Source organism: Oenanthe melanoleuca, chromosome 14 (genome assembly GCF_029582105.1).
Source record: "Oenanthe melanoleuca isolate GR-GAL-2019-014 chromosome 14, OMel1.0, whole genome shotgun sequence".
Lineage (NCBI taxonomy): Eukaryota > Metazoa > Chordata > Aves > Passeriformes > Muscicapidae > Oenanthe > Oenanthe melanoleuca.
In genome coordinates this window covers 8,249,883-8,274,976 of record NC_079348.1, presented here as the reverse complement: position 1 = coordinate 8,274,976, position 25,094 = coordinate 8,249,883, and the positions used below count along the sequence as shown (strand labels likewise).

The window sequence follows — 25,094 nt, the reverse complement described above, 5'->3', positions numbered from 1 at the left end:
CCTAATATCCAGTTTAAACTGCATCACACCCTGGTTCTGCCATGTGGATCCAGATGCTTTCAAGGCTGAGCTAAAATACTGGAATGACTGACAGTGCTGTGTGTTTAGACAATCAAAACACCACTATAGCCACGGAGATTATTAAAAAATTTTATTAACAGGAATGAACCAAAAGCTGTAAACGAGAGCCAGCAGAAATGGGATGTTGCAGGTGAGGCCGAGACCTCGCACATGGCTGGGTGCACTGAGCAATTAACTCGAATAATTAGCGCTGCACTGAGCAATTCCACGTGGTGGCAGCAAAGGCCCGTGGAAAAATCCCAAATGGCCGTGGGGAGGAGCTTTGGGGCCAGCCCAGTGTGCAGGCACTGGGGAGAGGGGCTGAGCCTGCTCCAAGTTTAGTTCTAAACCACAAACATGGCTGTGAGCCTCTGCTGTAGCAGAGTCTGCTCCTCACAGGCAGGCTGGGAGTGCTCCAAAGGGAAACATTTACATTCATCATTTAAAGGGGTTTTTAGTGGGTTTAGACCTACACTGAGCAAGAAGTGAGCAGTTGTCAGCTTTGTAACCCACACAGATGCCAGTCTGAGGGAGAGGGAAGGTAGCAACCTGACATTAGGAATCTTAATCCATTAGAAATCCTAACTTTTGCTTTTAGGGAGGCTCCTTGTCACCTCGGGACGGGGCTGCTGCTGCTCCAAGGGCAGGATGAGGAAAAGTGGAGCTGCCTGGCTGTTCCCTGCCTCTGCCAGGCTGGTCCTGCCCCACACAAAACCGAATTACAGAGGAGGTCCTGACAGCCTCCCCATCACAGAGCTCACCTGGCAGCAGGGTTTGCCAGGAATGCAAATGTTCCTGCAGGAATGGGTTTTCCACAGCTGATTTTAAAATTTCAATCAGACAGTTTTAAGACTTGTCTCTCTCCTAAAATATTCTTTAATATCCTTTTTCACCCTGTGAAGCTGTAGCTGTTAGTGTTGCTGTAGCTCTCTGAGCATGTGGGAGCTGCAGAGGCTCCTTGTGCCCTTCAAGAAGGTGGTACTGGAACCAAAATCCCAGGAAAAATGAGGGGCAGGGGCATCTGAGTCAGCAGCTGGGGGGGCTGGTGCAGGCTGGAGGGCAAAGGATGAGTTTCTCTCTTTCATTTGGAGAAGCCACCGAGGCTCAGTGCAGTGGGCACCTGCTGATGTGTGCGTGGAGTTTTCAAAGGGAATAATTGCCAAAGGCCAAACACTTCATCCAGATTCAAATTTGTACTGAGAAGTGCAGCTTGACAAAAAAACAGCCAAAAGCCTGACACAGACCAAAGGGGTGAGGAGGCCCTTGAAGAGAGCTGGCAGGAGTCTGCAGCCTGTAAAATCACTGCCTGCAGCTTCCCCCCAGCTCTCTGCGGTGAAAAGAAAGAGCTGCCCAAGAGAACTTTGAAGATATCAAAGCGTTGTTGCAGTCTGAAAACACCATCACACTTACAGGAAGGTATTTAGAATAAGCTGCAATACATTAGGTTTCTTCTCAAAGTACTAGAAAGGGTGGAAGGAGGAGAAGCAGAGCCTTTCCCAAAGGGATGAACATTCAGAAATCTGTACACAGCCAGGCGGGCAGGAGCTCACTCGGGCAGCCAAGCTCTGCCTTTGCAGGGAACAGGAGAATCCCTCACTGTGGAAGCGTGTCCCACCTCACAGGGATGGACAGACAGGAGAAAGTAACTACAGAAATGGCTGCCTTCAAACACACCTTTCCTGCACACCCCAGGCCAGGGCTCTCAGCTGAATTCCAGGTACACAGGGAAAGAAAAGGGAATTCAGGACTTTTTCCTACCCAGAAAAAAATCAGGACATTTTTCCTCCTAGGTGGGGAGAAGGTGTTGGTTCCCTTGTGTCACACCCTGGCTCTCACAAAGGTTACAGCAGTCTCACAGAGCAGGCACAGGAGAGCCCAGCCCCTTCCCAAACACCCACCTCCCACCTGTGAGCTGGGCAGGAATGCTGGCCAGGGGAGCCGGAGCAGATGGATGTGACGGGGCTGCAGAATCCCAGAGAGCTTTTCCCGCTGCTCCTGTGCCCTGGTCCCAGCCGGCCTTCGGGGCAGACACAGACACGACAGACAGACATGCACACACTGCCCACGGGCCTGAGTCTCTGTACAAACACACGTTAGGACCTGCAGCAGCCCGAGCCTCGCACTTCCTTCTTCACGTAGTCGTGGAGCTTGAATTTGGGCTCGTTGGGCAGCTTCATGGACCTGTGCTTCAGCTCCCTGGGAAAGAGAAAGATGCTGTTCTTATGCTGCTGCTTCTGGCAGGGAGAGGATTTTGTCTGGAAGGAGCCAGAGAGGGAGGCTGGACAAGGGCATGGAGCAACAGGACAGAGGGGAATGGCTTTCCACTGACAGGGCAGGGATAGATGGGATGTTGAGAAGGAATTCTTTGTGTGAGCATAGTGAGGCCCTGGCACAGATTTCCAGAGCAGCTGTGGCTGCCCCTGGGTCCCTGGAAATGTCCAAAGCCAGACTGGACAGGACTTGGAGCACCCTGGGATGGTGGAAGGTGTCCCTGCCATGGCGGGGGATGGAACTGGATGGGCTTTAAGGTCCCTTCCAACCCAAACCATCCCAGGATTCCATGATTCCAAGCTGCCTTGCCCAGCTCAGTTGATCTCAGCACAGCCTGGACACTGCTAAAGCTCCTCCTGGTGACAAGGCCCCTGCTCTGGTCACTTACTTTGCAATGGCTGTGAACGCTAACTCCACGTTGAGGCCGCTCTTTGCGCTGGTCTCCATGAAGGGCACTCCATACTCCTGTGGGATGAGACAGCAGTGGCAGGAGTGGCACCAGGGGTGTTCCCAGGGCTCTCAGGGAGTAATTTTGAGGACAAAGAAACAAGAGGTGTTAGTAGAAAGCAGAAGAACAGGCGAGGAGAAAGGGGAGAGCATGACAAGGGAGAAAAAGCCAACTGTTCCATGTGTATTTGGGGTCAGGCTGGTCTCCAGGTGACCATTTCCTGTGCACATCCTCAGGGACATCCTCAGGTACCTTACTTACCTTGGCAAGTTTTTCTCCATCTTCCCTTTTCACCACTCTGTCCTGGGCTGAATCCACCTGCAACAGGAATGGCCAAGAGCAGTTTGTTGTGATTGGGAAGGTCACCAGCATGTACCTCCCTGTCCCTTTATGCCCTGCCAAGGCTCCCCTGCCTGTGGCTGCAGTGTGGGAGGAAGAGGAGGCTCTGGCAAAGCCCTGGGGCCAGGCTCACCTTGTTTCCCAGTAACATGAGGACCACATCCTGCTGTGCATATTCATGGATCTCTGTCAGCCAAGCCTGGAGGGACACAGCCAAAGAGAGGGGTTGGCAACGGCTCCAGGAGGAGAGGAATGGGAATGGGAATGATGGGGAGCTGCCCCAGTCCCGGCATTGCTGCCATCCCAAGCAATGCTGGCGATGTTCCCTCTCAACAAGGGGGTACCCTGGGGTGCCCCAGAGCCCTGGGGGAACCACTTTGGCTGCTACCAGATCCCCATTTCCCAGGGTAACAGCAGCCCTCTGACCCCGCCCTCCCCACCCACTCCATCTGCCCAGGGGTGCTTGTAGGGCTTTGACCCCAATTCCCCCTCAGTTGGGATGTTCAGACTGAGCCTCCTTTCAGAGGACAAGACTGAGGGTTGGCTCTGGCATGTGCCCTGTGCCCCTGTCCTGCACGTGCACACTGCTCTCAGCAGGCACCTGAACCTGCCTTCCTGAGCCCTGGGGTGGCTTCCCTGCCCTCTAATCCAGCCTAATCCAATCAAACCTGCTCTAATGCCCAGAATTTGCTACTTCCTGCAGCAAGGGCTGTAATAATACAGCGTTAATTGGCCGGAGCAGTGAATCCATCAGCTTTTATTTGCTGTGAAAGGGAAAACCTCCTCTGCCTGTCCCCTGCCTGTCCTTGCAGGTAACCACAGCCCTTCTGCAAGTGACCACAGCTCCCACCTGCAGCACACAGCTACTGAAGGAACCCACAACCACAACCCAGCCAGCTAGATGTGAGAGACAACAGGAGGGGCCAGGGATGCTGCTGTACCTGGATGTTGTCAAAGGACGCTTTGTTGGTGACATCGTAGAGCAGGAGCAGGGCTGTGGAGAGAGGACAGGCTGTCAGTGCCTGTGCCAAACTGAGCCCATGGCTCAGAGCACCCTGCTCAGAGCACCTGTGGCAGGGCACAGCTGGGGACATGAGGTCCCTGGGAGATACACAACACACGGAAATCCAGCGCAGCAACACTGCTGGTGTTTGCAGAGCCTCCTCCATCCACGGCAGCTGCTTCCCATGGAAGACCACTCCAGTGATTGCTGGCTCACTTGGCCTGGAGTGGCAGCTCAGGGCCCCCAAGAGATGCAGGAAGGGGCTCCCCAGGAGCAGAAGGGGCTGTGCTTACCGTGGGCATCCCGGTAGTAGGCGTGGGTGACGCTGCGGAAGCGCTCCTGCCCGGCTGTGTCCCAGATCTGGAAGCAGACAGGAGCACAGGGATCACACCTGACCAGAACCCACCCAAACCAGCCCAAACTGCATGTCCAGCCCCAAGAAGCTTCTCCAGCTTTTGCTCCCAGGGACATCAATAGGAAAAATGACCGGAGCAATAAATATGGAATCAGCCTCTTCCTGCTCTTTGGCGTGGGGACACAACATGTCCAAGGGCTCCCAACACAGCCATTAATGGGAAAATCCATGGAGCAGATGGATGCATGGGGACCCACTAATGTGATTTATCAGTCCTTAATGCAGCAGGAGGTTTGTAGAGTGCACGCTGCTGCCTGGGGCATCTGTGTTATGGAACTCTGGGCAAAGGGCTCAGAGAAACTGTCTGGTCTGAGGGGCTGGAGCAGCTCTGGCTGCAGGGGCTGGGATGGGATCACTGTGGCCAGAACAGCCCCCAGCCCTGAGCAGGCTCCTGCCAAGGGGACAGAGCAGCCAGAAGGGTCCATAAGGCTGTCCCAGGGCAGAAGTCACGACCACAAAGGATAGAAGCGGGGCCCCATTTTAGGGGTGCTCCTCTGCTTTGTCCTGTGAGGGGCTTTGTCCATCTCTGAACACCCAGGGCAGCAAGGGACATGCTTCCAGGGACATGGGGACATACCTGCAGCTTCACCTTCACCCCATCCACTGTCAGCACCTTGTTCTGAAAGAGAATGGAAAGGGTGGTGAGGAGTGAGAGCAGCTGCAGAACGCCAAGGGAGACATAGCCAGCCCCCATCCCAGTCAGTGTTCCCCCAAACCCTCAGGCTGAACCCTTCTCCTGCTTCTTAAACTCCCATCCATTGGTCCCAGCACCTGCAGAGCTGTTTTCACCATGGCCCAGACAGAGGATCTCTCCCTGTATCAGCACAAGTTGCATCTATTTGGGTACCTAAAGCCTGGCAATGCCACACTCAGCTCAGGCTGGAGACCTCTGGCCATAAACTATTGAGCACCAGCATCCCACCTTAATGGCTTCAAAATACAGTGTCAGCCACTCCACATCCAGCCAGCAAATTAAAAATAACTCCTGTGCCTGCCTCTTGGACCTGTTTTTCTTCTGGTTTCTCTCTCAGGATGTTTTCCCCCATTTTGCTTGGTTTTAGGAAAGGAGGAACTAAAAAGGAGAGGGAGCAGTGTCCCTCTACACTGGGTTCCCCCAAAGCCAACAGGATATTTTGTGTGGAAGGATGCCCTGGCAGAGCTGGGAGCTGTGTGGGAGCCCCTCAGGGTGGCTGTGCCAGCCTGGGAGGGCAGGAGATGGATCCTGACCGTGACCATCCCAGCAATCTGCACCAGCCTCTCCAAACAGAAAAGGAATGCAAGCCTACAGCCCAGAGGTCCCAGGGGAAGGAGCAGAGAAGAGATTAATTTGCTCACCAGATCCATAGAAATTAGCACAGCAATCAGTGGGACGTGCTGGAAACACGGCCAGGGAACAGCGCACCAGTGGGATGAGGCAGCTGGTGGCTGCTCTGGTGATAATTTAAATCCCATTTCCTCCATTTGCTCTGGAGCTGGTTTGGGATGCTCCCATCTCCTACATCACATGGCCATGGATGGCTGAAGCTGCTGTGACCCCAGCTGGGCTCTGCTGGCTCAGCCTTGGCTCATCCACCCCCAGCACTGGATACAACACCAGTCACTCCAGTGCCACCAAACCCCCCCAGGAATCCATGCCAGGATCCATCCCACACCGCTCAGCACCACCACCCCTTCAGGTGCTGGTGAGGCTCTTCATTGATAGTTTTAATGAGGGCAGAGGGTGCATCTCATCTCCTGCACATCTACACAAGGATCCGGCGAGGAGGAGAGGGCAGGAGGGAGCCGGAGCTGAATCCTCCTCCTGCTCAGGCAGGCGCAGGAAGACGGCCGAGGTTTATAAATACCTTCAAAGGCAGCGACTGAGACGGGGGAGAGAAGTGATTCACAGCCCTGGAGCTGTAAAAATAGGCAGCCAGGGACTGGGATGGGGGAGCTGGGAAGTACTTGGGGAAAAGCCGGGGCTTGGGGAGCCGGCCAGGGGTTTAGGGCTCCCTGCATGGGAGCTGAGCTTTTCCCAGGATGTGACACCGGGCTCCTGAAAGGTTTGAAGTGCCTAAAACTCAGTTTCCTCACTGCCACAAAGTGCTCCCCGGACCTTGGTGCCTTCTGCTGGCTCCCAAGTGAGCAGGGACAGAGCCACAGCCATGGCAAACAGAGCTGAGCTGCACCTCCACCTCACCCCAGAGCATGGGGGACAGCCCTGTCCTAACCTGTGCCACAGGTGGGACAGGGCAGGTTTGTGCTCTGCAGGAGATCCACTCTCTGAGCTTACCCTGCTCTCCAAAAACCTGGCTCCTATGTGCTGGACTCATCCTGCAGCTCATCCCACAGGCTCTGCGCTGGCACAATGCCATTCCAAACACCATTCCCAGGTGCCAATGCCCCTGCCAGGGACTGTGCCAGGGATCATGCCAGGGACTGTCAGGGGCTGCAGAGAAAGGCAAAGGCTCTGTGTTTCACCATCAGCTCCAGCTTTTGGCACAAGGGGATGAGGACACTTGGTGTGATGGATGGTGACAAGGGACAAGGACACAATGAGCATCACGTTAAAACCAGCACCAAACAGGTGCCTTCTCCATGGCCACCTGAGCACCTCCAGCTCAGAGCAGTGTGTGGCTGTGCCCAAGGACATGGCCATGTCCCCGGTGTGGCCGGGCTCCAAGGTGACAGAACACCGTGGGTGGCAGGGAGGGAGAACATGGCCCCAGCCCTGAGCATGGATCATCCAGGCCAAAGCCACCTTGAAGCATCTGGTGAGCAGCCAAAAAAGCTGAAGCTCCAAAGGTGCCCCACATGCACTGACCTCCACTGCAGGAGTTAATTAACAGGGAGCCAGCAGCAACAGGAGCCACACTAATTACGAGTGACCTATATTTTAGGGAGGTAAATGCTTAAACCTAATTAAAGTCTGCACGGGGATCCAGGTGCTGCTGGACCAGCCTGGGGAAAAAATTGATTTTCTGAGGATTGTGTGTGGAACAGAGCAGGGTTCCACGGTGAGAAGCTGTAGAAGTGCTCCTGCAGGCAGGAGGTCCAGCCAGAGCAAGCCAGAGCATCACTCCTGCCTGCATCCCTGCCTGCATCCCAAAGAAGTTTGCCCAGAGAAGTTGTGGCAGGAGCTGGGTGGGAAAGGGCTGGAGTTGCTGCCAGCAGCACACACCAGTGTGCTTCAGATGCCCAAGTCTTCCCCATACCACAGCTAAGTGACTTTTCAGCTTCTAGTTTTGTTTTTTTTCAAAGGAGATGCCTCAATTCCCTCCTGTCAGCCCTTCCAAGGCACAGCTGGGGGCTGAGCTCCTAATAAGCATCCAAAGACAAAAGACGCCGTGTGTCAAAGCACTGAGACGTGAAATGTGCTGCCAGCCCTGCCGGCAAGGGGAGGGGCTGTGCTGCTCAGGGCTCCTCGCTCATCTCGCCCTGTTTGTTAGAACAGAGGTAGCGCTCCCAGCAAGCCTCCTGCCACAATTTGGAAAACCATCCCTGCACCTCAGCTCTGCTGCTGCCCTTCCCAATTTCAGTTTTTGTGTCCTTTTTCCTGGGGCGGTGCAAACGTTATTGAAATCTCGTCTAGCAGGGGCTGCAGTGGAATGCCTGCAGTGCCTGGGGTGGACAAACAGGATGCTCCCAAGTTAAATATTCTTCAGGACATCAGATAAACAAAGTTGGAACCTTGCAGATGCAGGAAAAATTAAATTACCAAGTGCAGATGGTCCTCAATTAAGAGCAGCATTATCACACACCGAGGCCCCGCTGGCTGCAGCCCTGGCACGATCCCACAGCCACGAGTGCCCGGGAGCAGCAGAAGGGAGGGAGGGGAAGGTGATGGAGCAAAACGTGCACAGACCACGCTCCCACACAGATCCAGCACTCTGCCTGCACAGCAGCTGCAGGATGGGCAAATGCCAGAGCCCGGATCACAGTGCCCAAAAATCCCACCAGGAGCAACTGGCACATCCCCAGGTGTCTGAGCCCACGCCACTGCAGCTGCAGCTGCAGCACACCCCAGGATCAGCATCATCGACCAGCCAGCCCCTCCCAGCTCTTACACGCATGAACTCATTAATTAAAGCCTTTAAAGTTAAATTGGATACATGGATCAATTTGCTTCGCAATTAACTGGACAAATGGGAAGCTGCTCGCTGGCACCGTTCAGGCTTCAACCAGGGGACCCCCACCCTGGCTCCTGTGACTGGTGCTGCCCAGGACTGCCCACCCAAGCACCCCCCTGCACAGGGGGGTTCCACCAAGGAAAAGAAGCCCCTCAAATGTCATTACTGGGCCTTGGAGGCATCTTCTGTAGCTGAGGGGAGAAAAATTCCTGTCAAAACATGTATAAATGGCATTAGTGACTACAGATCAAAGCGGGCGCAGGCTCTGGGGCAGCACAGAGTTAATTAGTGCCAGTAATGAGCTGTGGGACTGACAGTGCAGCCACCCAGAAATGTCATTAGGTTGTGGTGTCAGCGGGCCAGGCCACCCGGGAGGAGGGATTGATTGGGTTATCCTTTATTTCAGGAAGCCAAGAGACACCCAGCAGTGCAGGACTGGTGAAGGGATGCTGGAGCACCCCAGCCCCATGCCAAGGCAAAACCAGGAGCCAAATTCCCACCTGGCAAAACCCAGAGAGCCCCTGAGAGCACAAACACTCCTGTGCCAGGAGGAAATGGGATGAGTTGTGATATAGCAGACACACAAATAACCACCACCTCCAACGGCGGCTGCAAAAATAGATCAAGGATCGATATGGAAATCTGCCCAAAACAGCAGGACACTGCATTAAATTTGCTCGTTAAAACCCTGAGGTTTTTCCCAGACATGCGCAGCCAGGGAGCTGCTCCTGGTGGCTCAGCATCTCTCCAGGCACAGCACCTGGCTCAGGGACATCCCAGGCCAGGATCCAGGAGCAGCCCCACTTAGTGCTCCAAAATCCTGGTCCCTCCAAATCCCAGCAGCGCTTGACCCTGCTCCAGCCGTGCTGTGTGGGGCTGGGGGATGTTCCAGGCACTGGGGTTCACAATCAGTATTCCTCTTCCTCCTCCTCATCTGTGCCATCACCAGAGATACTCGTGAGCAGCCCAGGGGAGATCCAGGTGGCCAAAACACCCCAGCACGGTTCCTTTGCCTTTCCCATAAATCTTCCCTTCAGAGAAAAATCCCAACCACTCGTCTTCCAGGGCAGGTGATGAATTCCTCAGCAGCTCTGTGCATTTGCACTGTGCAGCTAAAAATAGAAACTTCTGCCTTGGGATGTTTTCCTCCCCAGGCCTTGCACACTCCTGCCTGCAGCCGCTCCAGCGCCGGTGCCAAGATCCTTTCAGAGCCCACAACGTGCTCTGGCTGCTCAGCTCCTGCTCAGTTCCTTGGCAGGTCCCAGGAAATGCAGATTAACACCACAGGCCCTCACAGCACACAGTGCTTCCAGCCTGCTCTGGTGCCAGAGCCACCCCACAGCCCTTGCAGGAGTCACCCTGCCCTGTCCCCTCTGCCACGTCTGACCCTACAGAGATGTCCCCTGGTCTCCAGCTGGGCACAGCCCCTTCCCCACAGCACCCAGCAGCTGCCCCAGGGATGTCAGCAGCACCAGCCTTTGTCCAGAGCCCTGTTCACTACATGAAATCCCAATTAACATCTCCCTGGCTGCCAGCCCTGCCGAGATAAGAGTCCAGGCTCTTGTTCGAGCAGACACACTGAAGAATTAAGTGACTTATCATCTTCTAGTCACATCAGTCTGCAAATAAAAGCGCTTTCTGGCAAGAGGAGAATCCTGTCTTAGGGGCAGATTAGAGGTAAGAGGATCTGCTTAGGATCATACATTTTAAATTCAGCCCTGCTCTGCTTCTTGGCATCGCCCGCAGCATTCACAGTCCCGGGTGGGGATCTGCTCCCTCCCAGCCTGGCTGCTCCATGAAACCAGCAAAGTCCTGGGATGATCCCTGGAAGGTTCCTTGAGGGAGTCACAGGCAGATGAGACTCAATGCTCTCCAGCCCAGCAGGGCTGCTCAGGCTCATCCCAGCCAGAGGGAGACGGGGCTGTGCCAGGCTTTGAGGTGTCCCCACAGTGTGGGGGTGAGCCTGAGCCCCAATCCCACAGGCAGACAGGGAAACCCACCCTGAGAATTCCTCAGGGTTGGATCTGCTACAACCACCCTGGAGACCAGAGGCACCAGAAAGCAACAGCCAGCAGGAAAGCTGCAGCCCATCCCTGCAGCTCCAACACACAGAATGGGACCCTCCCCACCCAGGAATGGTCTGCACAGCTCCCCCACCACCCTGGGCTGCAGCACTCACCCCTTCCATCTCTTTTTCCCCTACTTATTAAAGAAGGGATATTTTTAAAAATATCCCTGCTTACTTCTAAACCAAGAAGCCTTGGAAACAAAGGGGGCAGAGATGGCTCACACAGATCTGTGCCAATACTGGGAATAAGTAACGTGGTGCTCAACGTATTTATCTTCATTTTCCTCATCAAGGCCATGCCACGCTGCAAAGCTGAACAGGGATCTCCATGCAGCATTTATTGCTTTATCATTTCTCATCTGAAGCAAACATGGCCCTGTCAGTGCCACAGAGATGAAAAATGGCTCATCAGGTCCACTTAGACAGGGAATCATTTATCTGGGGACAAATAAAGCCTAGCAGCACTTTTCTGACCTTAAAGATCTTTTCCAACCTAAACGATTCTAGGATTTGCTTCAGTGACTGCAGCCAGCCCTGAGCCGAAAACTCGCCTGAAGTTTCTGAGAAGACTTTACAATCCAATTATAAAAAAACCAGGGCTGAACATCCAGCAGCAAACATTCTGTCAGCACCCAGCAGTAACACAGCAGCGTCTGCAGACAGCACTGCAAACAGCATCATTAAAGAGCACTTCTCATCCCTAAAGAAAATGAAATCCCCAAAGACCTGACAAAGGAATCTGCAGCTTTTTATCCCAAAGACTCCCATCCTTCACCCACATCCAAGGCAGGCAGACAGCTCCCAAAAACTGCTGTGCAGCAAACCTGAGCCCAGGTTCTTCGAACGATTCAAGGAAAGAAGAGTGACTGAACAGCTCTAATGAGATTTTCTGATGGCTGTACAAGTCCAGCCGGCCTCCAGGACTGGCATCATCAGGTCCCAGTGCTCCCTGGTACCACAGCCCATCTCTGCATGGGCTGAAACACAGGGCAGGACCCTCTTCAGACCCTGCTCCCCAAAATCCAGCAGAGCTTTCTGAGGTTTCACCTTCTCCTCACTAACCATAGTGGTTCCACTTTGCCACGGGTAGCAATGCCACCATGGTCCTGCCTGGCCATCTGCCCCTTGTGCAAGAACAATCCTGAAATCCCCCTGGGACAGAGCTGAGGACACAGGGGCTGAGCTCCTTGCCCCATCACTCCTCTGCCAGTGCTGGGGTGGCCACTCAGGTGCACCCACAGGTGGCACAGGGCAGAATCCACAGCACAGGAGCGTCCCCAGCTCAGGGCTCTGCCAGCGCAGGCACCGTGCACTCAAAGCTTTGATCTTTGCAAAGCTTTTCCTTCTCCCTGGCAGCAGTCCCAGCTCTCCCATTTTCTGCTCTACTAGAGCAGGCTCTTCCCCAGGTTTGGGCACCACTGAAAGCCCAGGAGATGCAGAGGTGCTGAGGAACTGCAGCATGCAGTCACCGGCACGTCCACGCCAGAACCACCCCATCAGTCAAACCAGTTTGGCCAACCCAAGTCCACCATTTGTTCTCCCCATATGGGGCTCTGGAGCAGAGCTGCAAGCCAGGAATGTGCTGGGAAATCACCCCAGGGAGGCAAAACACCCCAAATCCTTCACTGTGGGTGCTGGAGGTCTGGGCAGCAGTGCAGCTCCTGGGAAGCTGTTCCACAACATTGCCAACCCTTTTATAAACAAAACCGAACCAAAACCCACACATGATCTCCTTGATTTTTTTTTTTTTGTTGCACATTTGGGAAGCCCAGCCTCAGCCAAGAAGTCCAGCTGGAGCAGCCAGGTCCCAGGAGAGGATTTCCACCTCTGCACTGGGCTGTGGGGCTGATCCCTGGAGACTCAGCCCTCCCAGAGCTGCTCTGCTCCTGCTGCTCTCCCCCAGCTGTCGGGAACAATCCGACCTCACGTGTGTATTATTCAGGAGGGAAAAACACATCACATCTGCCAGGCATTAACGCTTGCTTGGGAACAAAGTTATTTTCGGCACTGTTGAGCACTTCTCCCATTAATTCATGCACATTGATAAGTGCAGCTCATGAATGGGTTGAAAGAAGTTTGGTCTGAGCCACAAAGCCACTTGCTGAGCCCCAGCCTTGCCAGAGGCCACCTGGATGTGTCACCCCGATGCAAAGGGGTCTGGGGAGCAGCCCCACAGAGCAGGACCCCCTCTCCAAGCTCAGCTCAGCTCCTTGGCACTGACTGAACAGGCACTGACTACAGGGGGGCACTACAGGACACAGGGCTCTCAGGGCTCACATCCCCACCAGCTGGCACAGCTGCCAGCCCTTCACCAGGGCTGTGGGGGCTGCCCAGCACCGCTGCCAAATCCGGGCTCAGAGCTAACAATCAGCACCAGGAGCAGCAACAATCCCTCAGCTCTTCCTCTGAGGAAAACGGGGCCATGCAGAGCCCAGGGGTCACAGCTCCCAGAGCTGAGTGTGCTCAACACCAGGGAAAAAAGATGAAGCAATGGAAGCCTGAACATCTGGCTGCACGAGCTGCAGGAAGGGCTCCCTGTGCTCCCAAGAAAGGGTCTGGACTGACCCTGCACTGCCCAGGGCACCGTGGATGGATGCTCATCCAGGGACTGTTCCCTTCAAGGGTCTCCACTTCGAACCCCCAGCAGTGAGGCTGGGCTGAATTATTCATCCACACTTGCAGCTGTGTTTTTCTTAATCATCAGCTCCAAGGAAGCAGTAAGGCACGGAGGCACCGGTGGGACCAGCTGCTGCTGAGTGGCACGAGAAGCAAATCCAACAATTTCTACCAAATTCAGCATCCAAAACAGGGCAAGGTCCTCAGTGGGGTCTATACTCCTCAGACAGGCTGAGTTTGCCCAGGTGCCTTCAGCAGCCTCCTGCACTTGGCTTTGGGGGGAAAAAGATTGTGAGCAGGGATCTTTGACAGGGATCACGAACAGGGAGATGCTCCAAGGTTGGGAACACAGGACCCACAGCCAGGTCTCTCTGGGGGGACGTGCCAGGCACTGGGGCCAGTCCAACTCAGTCCTTTGAGCAGGAGCAGCAGCGCTGGCGTGGGGCAGGACCCCCAGCTCCTCCCCAGCCTGGCACACATCACACACAGGGCTTGTGGCCATGGTGCAGAGGCTCTTCCCCAGTAACAGCGTTAATGCCACAGAGCCTTCGCTGGGATCGTTGCCGTGGTGATGCTGCGCAGGCAAAGCTGGAAAAGCCAAAGCCTCCATTTCCCCAGTGTGTCACTGAGCCTGGGAACATCGAAGCTTGGCAGGCAGGAGCAAAAAGTCCCGAGACACAGGCAGATGGCACAGGGTGAGGTGGATGCCACGGCTTCGTGGCCTCTGACCCAGGGAGCTGGGCACGGCTCCAACCACTCCCCTCCTTTCCATAAATTACACGGAAAAAACGCACACAAAATGGAACAAAACCTGTCCAGGTGTTCACACCAGACCCAGCCACATCCTCAGAGACGTGCCAATGGCTCTATGGCACCTAGAAAATGATCCTTCCTGCCTGCTGACCTCCTGTGGGTAGAACTGACTCGGCCCCGCCACACCAACATCTTCCTCAGGCTCAGGGGCATCACTGGGATCCCCAAAGCACCCATTAAACTCCCCCTCACCCTGGGACAACCACGGCCCAGGGCAATGGACATCACCCTCTAAAGGTGAAGCACCACCAGCTCCCAGTTCACATTAGTTATGATCAGGGAAAAACACTTTTTCCCAGTGGAGGCATAAAGATGAATTATTTGCTGTTGCTTCCGAGAGATTCGCCAATGCCTCGGGGCAATGACTCGGTGCTGAGCCAGGATTAAAAATACTGTATATCCCTGGTACACAAACAAAGCTGTGTGAGCTCCAGGCTCTGCTGGGCTCCCGAGCCAGGGCAGCTCCAGCACCCTGGGATGGAGCCAGAAGCCATACAGGCTCTGCCCATGGTGCCAACAACAAAATATTTTGCTTCCAAAGGCTCTGCAGGTAAAGCCCTCAATCTCTCAATCCCCCATTGCCATAGGAACAGTGTGTGCCCCTTCACCATCCAAGGACAGGGACACACCACATTGCAGCTCTCTCCACCCCAAACACAGCTCTGATCTGCCTGGATGAGGGTGGTTTTTTGATTGCTGCCCTGCCTTTGGCCACGGTGATGCTCAGTGCCACCATCACAGGGTCCAGCAGAGCCCCATGGATGGGACTGACCCCGTGGCTCAGGCTCTTTGGGGAAAGGGGAAAAGGGAAAGGAATTTTCCAGGGAAAACAACACACAGCAAGCAGCTGGTGAGCTCAGCCAGAGTCATCTCCTGCCACTGCAGCACTGCCAAACCCGGGACTGCACCTCACCCTTCCCCACAGAGATCCACATCCACCCCAGGAATAACCCCAAGCCTGCTGGGAGCAATAATTAATTAACAAAACGAGGCAGTGGCTCAGCAGAGAGGCAGCAAGGGCTCAGGGGACCACAGGAGCTCAGCAGGGCAGGGCCATAGGGCAGGGATGCCCCAAGTGCCCATCCTGGGGACAGTGGGGGGGTTAGAGACACCCCAAAACCCACCTGTCCCCCTTTCCTGGGCGCCCTCCCTCTGCTTTCAAAGAACAACCCAGTTCTGCACACAGCTGAGTTCAATATTTTATCACAAATAAAAGATGAAAGTGAAATTAAGCCAAATGTATTCCATTAAATATTGAAACCATTTAGACTTACTCTGGCCCCATTTAAATGTTTTACTGACTATAAAACACTCCCTCACAGGTCCTGGCACCGGGAGCAGATCCAGCCCGGCTCAGATCCATGGCAGTGGATGCTCCAGTGCCCAAATTGGCCTCTCCAGAGCCAATTTCCCACCTGGCAGGAGCCAGAGAGGAGCCAACACAGCACAGCCGTGTGCCCACAGCCTTCCCCAGCCCGAGCTTGTGCTGACCCTGCTCCTTCCCAGTGATGCTACCAAGCTGGGGCAGGGATCCTACCCACACCCTGTGGGTATTCCCTGCAGGAATTGATTTCCCAGATGAGTTTCCTATGGTTCCCATCCTCTGTAGGGGTTTTGGGCTCCCACACAGCTCTAACCAGGAGGATACAGAGGTAGGTTATGCTGGGCACCTTCACAACTCCCTCCTTTCACCAGCAGCTCCCAAATTTGTGCTTTCCTTGCCTGTGTCCTGGCACTGCAGTCCTGAGCAGCCCAGGCCTCCTGCTCTCCCCCTGAGCTAATTAAACCCGTTATTCCAACCACCCCAGCTGGGACACCAGCTATCACCAGGCACCAGGAGGCCACCAAGCCCCAGCAGGGCTGCAGGAGCCGGGAGACACTCCAGATGCATTTCACAAGCCCCACATCCCCAGCGCTGTCATGTCAGCTGGAATGGACACAAAATCCCACATCCAAAATATTCTGGGTGGTATTTCTGACACTAAGGAGGTGGAGAAGGCATCTTCCCACCATCCTGCAGAGAGGATTAGCTGGTAAAGAGTTTTCTTAACCAGGATCTGAGGCTGGCTGTCACTCCAGCTGCTCAAGCACTTTGCTTTGAAGACATTCATCTTCTTCCTGTGCCTTCCCCAAGGCAGGAATGGAGTCCCTTGTCCACTGGGATCACTGCCTGCACAGGGGGTTTGCATCTTCCTGCAGTGCTGCACAACTGGGGGTTTTATTTCCCACAAGCAGGAGGCAAAGGAGGATGAACAAAGCCCGGGAGCTGCGAGGAGCGGGCGCAGCACGGGCACCGCTCGCAGCATCTCTTGGCAACTGAGCCCTGCATGCAAATGACAGGCACCACTGCAAAGCTGAGAGTGTCCCCTGCAAGGAGGGAGCAGCCACGGCAAGAACAGCAGGGCTTCCCGTGGAAAATGGGTATTTACTGCCCTGAGAGCCCGTCCTGGGAGCGGGGAACAGGCACTGGCAGCTGTGGAGGAGCTGAGTCCTCAGAGGCACAAGGGGTGCAATCCCAGCACTGAGCAGTGCTGCCCTCCCTGCCAGGATCTGCCTCCCCATGCTGGATTTGGGCACAGCTGGCCCCTACAGCACCAGTGACAGCATCGTCTGCACACCCTGGAGTCAGGCAGAAGGGGTGGGAGCATCACAGGAATCATCAGAGACTCCTGGAATGGTTTGGGTTGGAAGGGATTTCAAAGACCAGCCAGGTCCAACCCCCTGCCAAGGGCAGGGACACCTTCCACTAGACCAGGTTCCTCCAAATCCCACAAGGACAATCCAGCTTGTCCTTGAACACTTGCAGGGATGGAGATCTGCTCTGGGCAAATTGAGCCCAGCTCTTCACACAGTGAGAAATGCAAAAATATGAAATCAGTTACTGGCTGCTATTAAAATTCATCCAGCAATGGGAGCTGCAGAATAAACTGATTTTCAGACAAAGAGCTGCTGGAAACACACAGAAACATGAAATGGTTTGGGTTGGAAGGGACCTCAAAGGTCATCCAGTTCCAAGCATTTGCCATGGGCACACTCAAGGTGGGAGCACAGGCATCCCCTGCCCACTCCTGCCCCACCTTCCCCATCCTGGCTGTACCTCTGTTGCCACTGGCATGGGCCCATGAAGGGGAATTGGTCCAAGCAACTTGGCAGCACCAAGATGTTTCTCCCAGGAAAAAGCCACTTCCCTCCAGAGCTCCAGCCCTGTGGACCAACCTAAACCCACCCCCCTGCAGCAAACCCCATCCTGACCCCACTCAGCAAAGGAGAGACTAAACACTCTGCCCAGTGCCTGAGCTCCTTCCCTCCAACATCCAGGGCTAATTTTACACAGAAAGATGCTGAAATTAATTTATTTCCATTTCTTTCTTCTGGCCTTAGCAGCTCCCCTCCCACTTTTTCCAGATTGATCCATCAGAAAATGAGCCCTGCTAATGCTCTGTGCCAACCGCTGAGATAAAAGCCAGCCCTTGGCTTCCAGGAGGCTCCAGCCCTTCCAAGGGAGGCACCAGGCAAAGGCTGGGAGAGCAGGGATGTGGGATGGGATGAGGGTGGGATGTGGGTGGGATGTGGGCACCTGCTGGGGAGCAGAGCATCGCCCCAAGGGCAGGGATGTGGGTGCCCACTGGGGACCAGCAGATGCTCAGGGCATCCACGGCCCTCTCCCAGCACATGCACACTCAGGAGCAGCCTGGGTGAATTCAAGCCGTGGTCACTGCTCCTCTGCACACCCTGCAGGGCTGGAGCAAAGGTTTCCATCCTCCTGCAAAGCTCAGCTCGCTGCAGGAGCTGGGGGCAGCCCATGGAAAGTGAACACACACAAACATGATAAAAAATAAGCAGAGATGCAACGAATCTCCCGTGTAGAAAAAGCACTGCTGATTCCACCCCTGAGCAGCACAGGGCTGGGTGTAATCAGGAGTCCTTAGAGCTCAGGGCCACCGGTGGCAGGTTTTATTTACAGCACGTCCCAGATAAACCACAGCACAGCCAAGGCTGGAGCAGAGACGGAGCCTCCCGAGGGGCTGGGGAGCAGCTGAGCCCCCTCACAGCACTGTGAACCTGTGGACATCAAAGCTGAGCCTTCAAAGGAAATCTCCCCTGTGCCCACTGCCTCCCTGGAAGCCTGGAGCTGTGCCCAGGCACCGAGGCTGGCTCCCTCCTGCTCCTCCTCACAGCAGCACCTGAGCTCCAGGACGATGCTGCTTTGCTTTTGCTCCCTGTCCTTGGGGCAGCAACGGAGGAGTGACACCCCTGGGAGAACACCAAGAGAAACCACCCTGCTCTGAACTCCACCAGAAAGTTCCATCCCCCTGATTAACACAGGAACCATCACCCCTGCTAATGCAAAGAAGCTCATTAGCACCTCTCTTCCCAGGGAGAAAAGGCTCATCCTTAATTTTTTTTCCTTTTATGTTCTTCTCCTTTCAGGTCCAATTAGTACAAAGATCTTCCCTTGCCCAGCCCTGCAAAGCTCGGGGCTGTGAGGACCCGGGTGTCACTGGGGACAGGGACACGTGTGGCTTCTCTGCTTTGGTGAGACCTCCCTCCCATCACTCGGCTGTCACGACAGGACACAAGTCCCGCTGGCTGCGCAGCTTCAGTTTCTGTCGAGGTTTCTGCAGCGTTGCCAAAATTACAAGAAGAGGCAGCTCCTTCCGTGGCACTGAGAAAATCGGGATTCACACCCCTGAGCACTAAACCTGCTCTTTTCCAGGAGCCCCTTCTCCCTGGAACCCGAACACATGAAGTCAGGAAGGCACACACAGCCTGCCCTGCCCTCACCAGTGGGGATCTGTGGGGAGAGACCCCCCCAGGCAGAGGCACCTGCCAGGATTCCCCAGACGAGACCCCATGCCATGGCTCAGCACAGCTCAGGGAGGGCGATAATTAAGCCCCTCGTTATCTGGCAATGAAACCTTGAAGGTGTGATCCAGATGCTGAAGGCAGAGAGGGGTTTGTCCCCCAGCCTGAGTGGAAGCAACTCAGGAGCTCACACAGAGGTTTCTGCTCTCTCTGGGAGCAGGACCCTCACCCAGGGCTCTGCCTCGATGGCACAGTGGGGGCTCCCCCAGCTCTGCACCCCCAGCCAAACCCTCAGCTCAGGGACACCCTGGTCCTGTCCCAGCTGAACTGGGAATCATCCCCAGGAGCTAAAGATGCTCCCTCAGCAAACCAAATTTTTCCAGGACAACACTGAGGACTCAGCACCTCCAAAGCTCGAAGACAACAGGTGCCATTTTGATGCCTTTTTTTAATATTACAATCATCTTTATTTCCCCAGCATCAATGTTTTGTTTTCCAAACACATTGAGACCAACATCCTTCTTTGTTTAACAGATGATAATAAACAAACACGTCGTGGGAGGTTCTCCCTTACATAAAACAGTAGGAGGGAACAAACCTCAGGGGCCATTAGGAATAGTAATGCCAGATTAATTTTAAATGGATTTCTATTCATTTACATTCACTCCAGCCTATGTGATCCATTAGCCATAGCTTTGGGTGCATCTAATGGTTTGACATCCTTGAAAATGTGCAATGGATCCTGGAGCCCACTGGGAGCAGGGGATGGGGAGAGGAGGAAGCTGGGCTGGCACAGGGGCTGCCCCAGTGTGGCTCCAGCCCATTCCAGAGCACTTGCAGGGACCAGATGGCGTTAGGAAAAGTGGAGATGGTCCCCAGGACAGTGCCAGGAGCTGGGCAGCTCTGTCCCTGTGGTTCCCTGAGCCAGGATGGGCCCCAGGGACCCAAACAAGGTCGTGCGTGCACAGCAGCGCAGCTGCCACACGGGCTGGCCTTGGGGAGCTCCCTGCAAGCTCTGCTGCCAGCAAGGCTCAGGGTCTGGCACAAACCCTGCCAAAACCCCACAGAACCCCCCAAAACAAACCCCTGTGCTCGCTCAGCACCTCTCACAGCGGCCCAAGAGAACACAGCAAAGCCCAGAGACACCTTCCCACCGCTGCCACCTCGCCAACAGCCCGCAGCCAGCAAACCCCCTGCCAAGCTCCAGGGCTGTGGAGAGAAGGAGCTGTGCTACGACAGTTCCGTGATTAAAAAGTCACAAATTAAAACCAGCAGAAGCCTCCAGTGTTGGCACCCCAGAGCATCATCTGCATCACGGCGCCCACGGCGAGAGGGACGATTACCAAACAGGATTATCCTGGTGGGAACGGAGAGGCACATCAAAAAACTATTTCCACGTCCCCCCAAAATTATGAATACCTTACAAGGATGATAATAATGAGTTTTAGGGCATACACGTGATCTCCCCCACTGTATAATCTGCCCATTTCACAGACATGTAGCTCTAGCAGCTCTATTAGAGAAGTAAATTAACCCTAATTTGATTGCTTCTCAGTAGCAGTCATTTCAGCACTCTAATCAATAAGTCACAGGGTTTTATGGCTGCCCTCTGTATCAATCACTGCAATCAGTAATAAAACGCTTTTATGTGAAGAACACCTGAAACACCCTGTAATTACCTTTGTATAAAATTACAGGCTTCAATTTACCCATTTCACCTGCAGCAGCCCCCAGCCTCGCTAGGCACGGAACATCCCTTCCTTCCTTAGGGCTCTCTGAGCTGCCCTTCACCCCTTCCCAATGTCACTGCACCAGCGAGTTATTACTCACACCCCAGCCAAGCAGCAGGTTACAAGAGACACTCATCTCCCAGAAATCCTCCAAGGAAAGTGAAGATCTGAGATCCTGCTGGGAAAAAGGTGTTGGGAAGATGCAACGGTGGTGTGGCATTCACAGCACCCACCACAGCACCCAAACAGAGCCAAATCATCACACAGGTATGGCACAGGCAGTGCCCTGGGAGCAGGGCAGGGACACAGCACTGCCCAGACATCCTGGGAGGTGACAAGCTCACACTTTGGAGGGAGCAGGTGGCAGGGGGACTGGTGAGGGACAGGGAGCAGCTGATCCCAGTGCCAGAGAGCCAAGCCAGACTTGGCTGCTGCTTTGGTGGCAAAAAACTGCCCCATGCCCTGCACAGATGCTGTACAGGCTCTTTGGTGCCACCTCTGTAAAGTCACCATTCCTGTTGCTCTGCTGTCCCACCCCACGGCTGGGGATCCCCTTTGCCAGAGCCTGATGAACTACAGAGACCCCAGGCAGCCCCTCCAGCAAGGGACTGACGGGGAAACACGGCCAAGAAAAGGTTACAAGGGCCCCAGCTGGTACTCAGATGTTCCTGCCTGGCACAGGATGCTCTGGGCACGCTGGGGCACTGCAGGGCAGGAATGATGCCCTTTCTTCCTCCCAGTCCAGCTGTGTGGAGCAGGTTCCCACTGCCCTCTCTGGAGCAGCACAGCTCCAACCACTGCCCCCGTGACTCTCATGGCATTGGGATGCTCCAGTTCCTCCCAGCCAAACTGAGACCTCAGAGATCACTCAGCACAACATCTCCACATCAGCACCCCAAAGCTGTGTTCAGGACATTCTTCCAGGGCATTTTGCTTTATATCAGTTTTGGAAAGAAATATATCAACAAAAAAATGTACAACTCTTTAAAACACTGAAACTGCCTGAGGGAAATGTTTTCATGGGCAGATGTGAGGCCTCAGTTGTTACAGGAATTATTCCCAGGACCCTGAGCAGAGGACCCACTCCCCAACCCTGCACAAAGCCGTAACAAAGATGCTGCTGCTGCTGCTGCTGCTGCTGTCACACCCCGAGCGCCCTGGCTGGAGCTGACACAGCTGGTGAGGTTTAAATCCTGGGAGCAACGTTTAGTTACTCCTCTGCAAAATCCATCCCTCACCTGCCAGACCCCCGAGGCCCAGGCACTTACCCTGAAGTCGATTCCCACCGTGGAAATGAAGCTGCCGGCGAGGAAGGCGCCGTCCTTGAAGCGCACCAGCAGGCAGGTCTTGCCGACCCCCGAGTCACCCACCAGCATCACCTGCAGGGAGAGAAGGATGTCAGGCTCCAGGTTGTGGGGTGCACTCTGCCCTCACCTTCAGCAGGACCCACACTGCCCAGGGCTACCCTGCCAGTCCTCCATGGATGCCCAGGGAGCAGCTCCCAGTGCCACCTGCCTCAGTTTCCCCTCCCTGGGCACAGACAGGGCAAGCAGCTCCCTGCCACAAAGCAACCACAGCAGAGCTGAGGCAGCTCCCAAATGCAGCTCCCCAAAAGCTCTGTCCACACAACAGCCCTGCTGCCCCCCAGGGCACCCACCCTGCTCCCCTCGGCGGGATGGCACCAGGAAAGAAATCCGGGACCAGGGAGCCGGGCTGTGCCAGCTCCTTCCACACCTGCCGTGCCAGGTTCCCTCTGTCCCAAGGCTCTGCCATCAGCCTTCCACGAGCCATTAACCCGTGACAGGATTTAAATGGCTTTACAGCAGGGACTGCCCTGGGTCACACCGAACCCTCCCAGGAGCTGCCAGCAGTGGCAAATGCCACCACCCCTGTGCAGCCCAGCCCTGAGAGGCAGCAGCAGCCCCAGCTGCAGGTGCAGATCGTTCTGGCACTGCCAAGGAGGGCAGGATCTGCCCACAGTGCCCCACACCCTCAGCAGAGCCCCACGCTGGGGCCCCACAGGCGCACCAGGCACCGAGCCCTGGCATAGCGGGGTGAGGGCAGCCAGAGCCCATGGGAGTATCAAGGGAAGGGGGGGGAAATGTCATTTTAGTACAAAATATTGGGTTTTTTTTTTAATTCCAGACATCTTTTTGGAATAGGTGACCCTCAACAGCCGCTTCTCCCCACTCAGCACCAGCAAAGCCTCACCCTGGCACACAGAGTGCCCAGGACCAGGACCTAGCCCTGTGCCCAGGACTTGGCCACTGCACCAGTCAGAGATCGAGAACCTCAGGAGAGGGGAAGGAGAAAGTTTAATAACCAGGTTTTTACTGGATACAAATCAATTTCTGTCTGCCACTGGTTCAAAATCAGCCAGACCATTAGCTGACGTTTTTTCTACCCGGTGCATTTGGGCTTATCCGAGACCCATCTGGCTGACCCTGGTGCCATGGGGACGATTTCTTAGAGAAAGCCTCAGCCTGGGCAGGCAGAGGTGAGCTCCAGGAGCCGAGGACCAGTGCAAACACAGAGCTGGCTCCATTTTAGGCAAGCTGTTGAACCATTAATGCAGCTGTATCAGGACCTACTGAAGCAACCAAACACATTTCTGGAACGTCCCTCTCCAACCCCACATCCCAAACCTCAACACCCCGACTGCCGCACCGACTGCCACAGGCACTGAGCTCTCACACCACACACCGAGGTGGGATTTGCACAGCAAACCCGCGCTCTCCAGGCTCCATCCCCCGGCTCGGCTACCGAGATCCGTGTTAGAAACACACAGGGGTTTCACCGAGCCGCGGGCTCAGCCGAAATCACTAAATGAGCCCCAAAATCGCGATGTGAGCCCTAAAATCAACAAATGAGCTCCAAGCTGGGCTTACATCGGGTCGCATGATGAAGTGGGGAAGAAGCAAATACATTTGCTCCGTGACTCGCTTGCCAGGGTCTGAAGCAGCGAGAAGCCATCTGAGCCCGAAAGGCTGGGGACATCTCAGCAGCAGCCGGAGCACATCCGATGCCCCTCGAGGGGTGCCATCACCCCGCTCACATCCCCGCTTTTCCGGAGGTTAACGCGGATCCGGGAGGTTACAGCAACTCCCCGGAGCAGCCTTTGGCCGCCACTTGCACAAGTCCCGCAGCAGCAGCTCCGCTACCGGGGGCTCTGCGAGCGCAGCCCCCGCCGAGCGAGACCCCGACCGGGCGGCTGCGGAGCGGCGGGATGCTGGGGCGGGAGAGAGGGAAGCAGGGATGCAGGGATGCAGGGATAAGGGATGCAGGGATGCCCGCCTGGGAACTTCGGGGACGCAACCCCCAGCTCCGCACCCGCCTGACCCCGCACTCCCGCATCCCTCCCCTCTGCCCTCTCCGCTCCCGCACCTTGAAGGCGAGATCGTAGAACTCCCCGCTGCTGCTCAGCGAGGGCCGCCCGGCCGCCGCCGCGCCGCCGTTGCGGGGCAGCTCGGGAGCGGCGGCGGCAGCGGAGGCGCCCCGGGGGGCGGCGGCGGCTCGGCCGGTGCCCTGTGCGGCGGGAGGCAGCGCGGCCGAGGGCGCGGCACCGCCGCCCTTGCTGCGAGCCGCCTTCTTGCGCGACATCCCGGGGCCGGCGCCGCGGCCGCGCCGGGGCTGGGGGGGCGCGGGAGCCGCCGCCGCCGCCGCCCCGCGCGGCCCCGCCCCGCGCGGCCCTCGGCCAATGGGAGAGCGTGGAGGGCGGGATGGGGGCGTGACCTCGAGGGTGGCCCCGCCCCTCGAGCCCCGCAGCGCCGGCACCGGGAGGAGCGGGGGGAACCGGGGAGAACGGGGGGGAGCGGGGGAACGGGGGTGAGCGGGGGAACGGGGGAACGAGAGGGAGCCGGGAGGCACCAGGGGGAACCGGGGGGGAACGGAGGAGCGGGGGGAACCGGCGGAGAACGGGGGAACGAGGAGGAACCGGGAGGCACCGGGGGGGGAACGAAGGAACCGGGAGGAGCAGGGGAACCGGGGGGGAACGGAGGAACCGGGAGGAGCGGGGGGAATGGGGGGGGGGGTGGACGGGGGGAGCGGGCACGGCGAACGCGGGGTGTGGAGGGGTCTGTACCCGCGCGAAGGGAGGCGAGGACGGGAGGCACCCCTCGCCGCGCTGCCCGCTCCCCACGCAGCCCCTGCCATCCCGCCCCGAGGAGCGGGGACCGCCGGGGCACCGGGAGGCGCCTCTGGTGGCTCGGCAGGAGCGAAGGGATCCCCGCAGCCCGGGGAGCAGCGTGCGGTGCCCATGGCAATGCCGCACACGCCAGCCCCGCGGGAGGGGTGCAGCTCCGCAGCGCAGATCCCGGTTTGGGATCCATCCCGCAGCCACCTCCATCCCTCTCACCCTGTTTGTCCTGTTTGCCACAGGCCAGCACGGTGTCGGGGAGGGCCACTCGAGGTAGCCAC

At 56.1% G+C, this 25,094-nt stretch overlaps 1 protein-coding gene across 1 annotated transcript; it reads right to left on the bottom strand.

Annotated features, from left to right (window-relative positions):
* Positions 1–136: 136 nt before the first annotated feature.
* RAB26 (RAB26, member RAS oncogene family) lies at positions 137–24,313 on the bottom strand. Its single transcript, XM_056503678.1, has 9 exons — positions 24,063–24,313; positions 21,947–22,057; positions 5,114–5,155; positions 4,415–4,481; positions 4,060–4,112; positions 3,252–3,317; positions 3,041–3,097; positions 2,720–2,796; positions 137–2,256 (listed from the first exon to the last, which is right to left on the bottom strand). Exons 1-9 carry the CDS (start codon positions 24,276–24,278, stop codon positions 2,154–2,156), a joined length of 792 nt encoding a protein of 263 aa, XP_056359653.1. The 5' UTR covers positions 24,279–24,313; the 3' UTR covers positions 137–2,153.
* Between the last annotated feature and the right edge of the window lie 781 nt (positions 24,314–25,094).

Excerpts from the sequence above, each read along its gene's own strand:
- RAB26 (XM_056503678.1), bottom strand. The coding sequence starts at position 24,278 with ATGTCGCGCAAGAAGGCGGCTCGCAGCAAGGGCGGCGGTGCCGCGCCC. Across the intron at positions 5,156-21,946 it reads CGGTGGGAATCGACTTCAGG|AACAAGGTGCTGACAGTGGA; the intron begins GTAAGTGCCTGG and ends ATTCTCTTTCAG. Across the intron at positions 3,098-3,251 it reads TCATGTTACTGGGAAACAAG|GTGGATTCAGCCCAGGACAG; the intron begins GTGAGCCTGGCC and ends TTCCTGTTGCAG.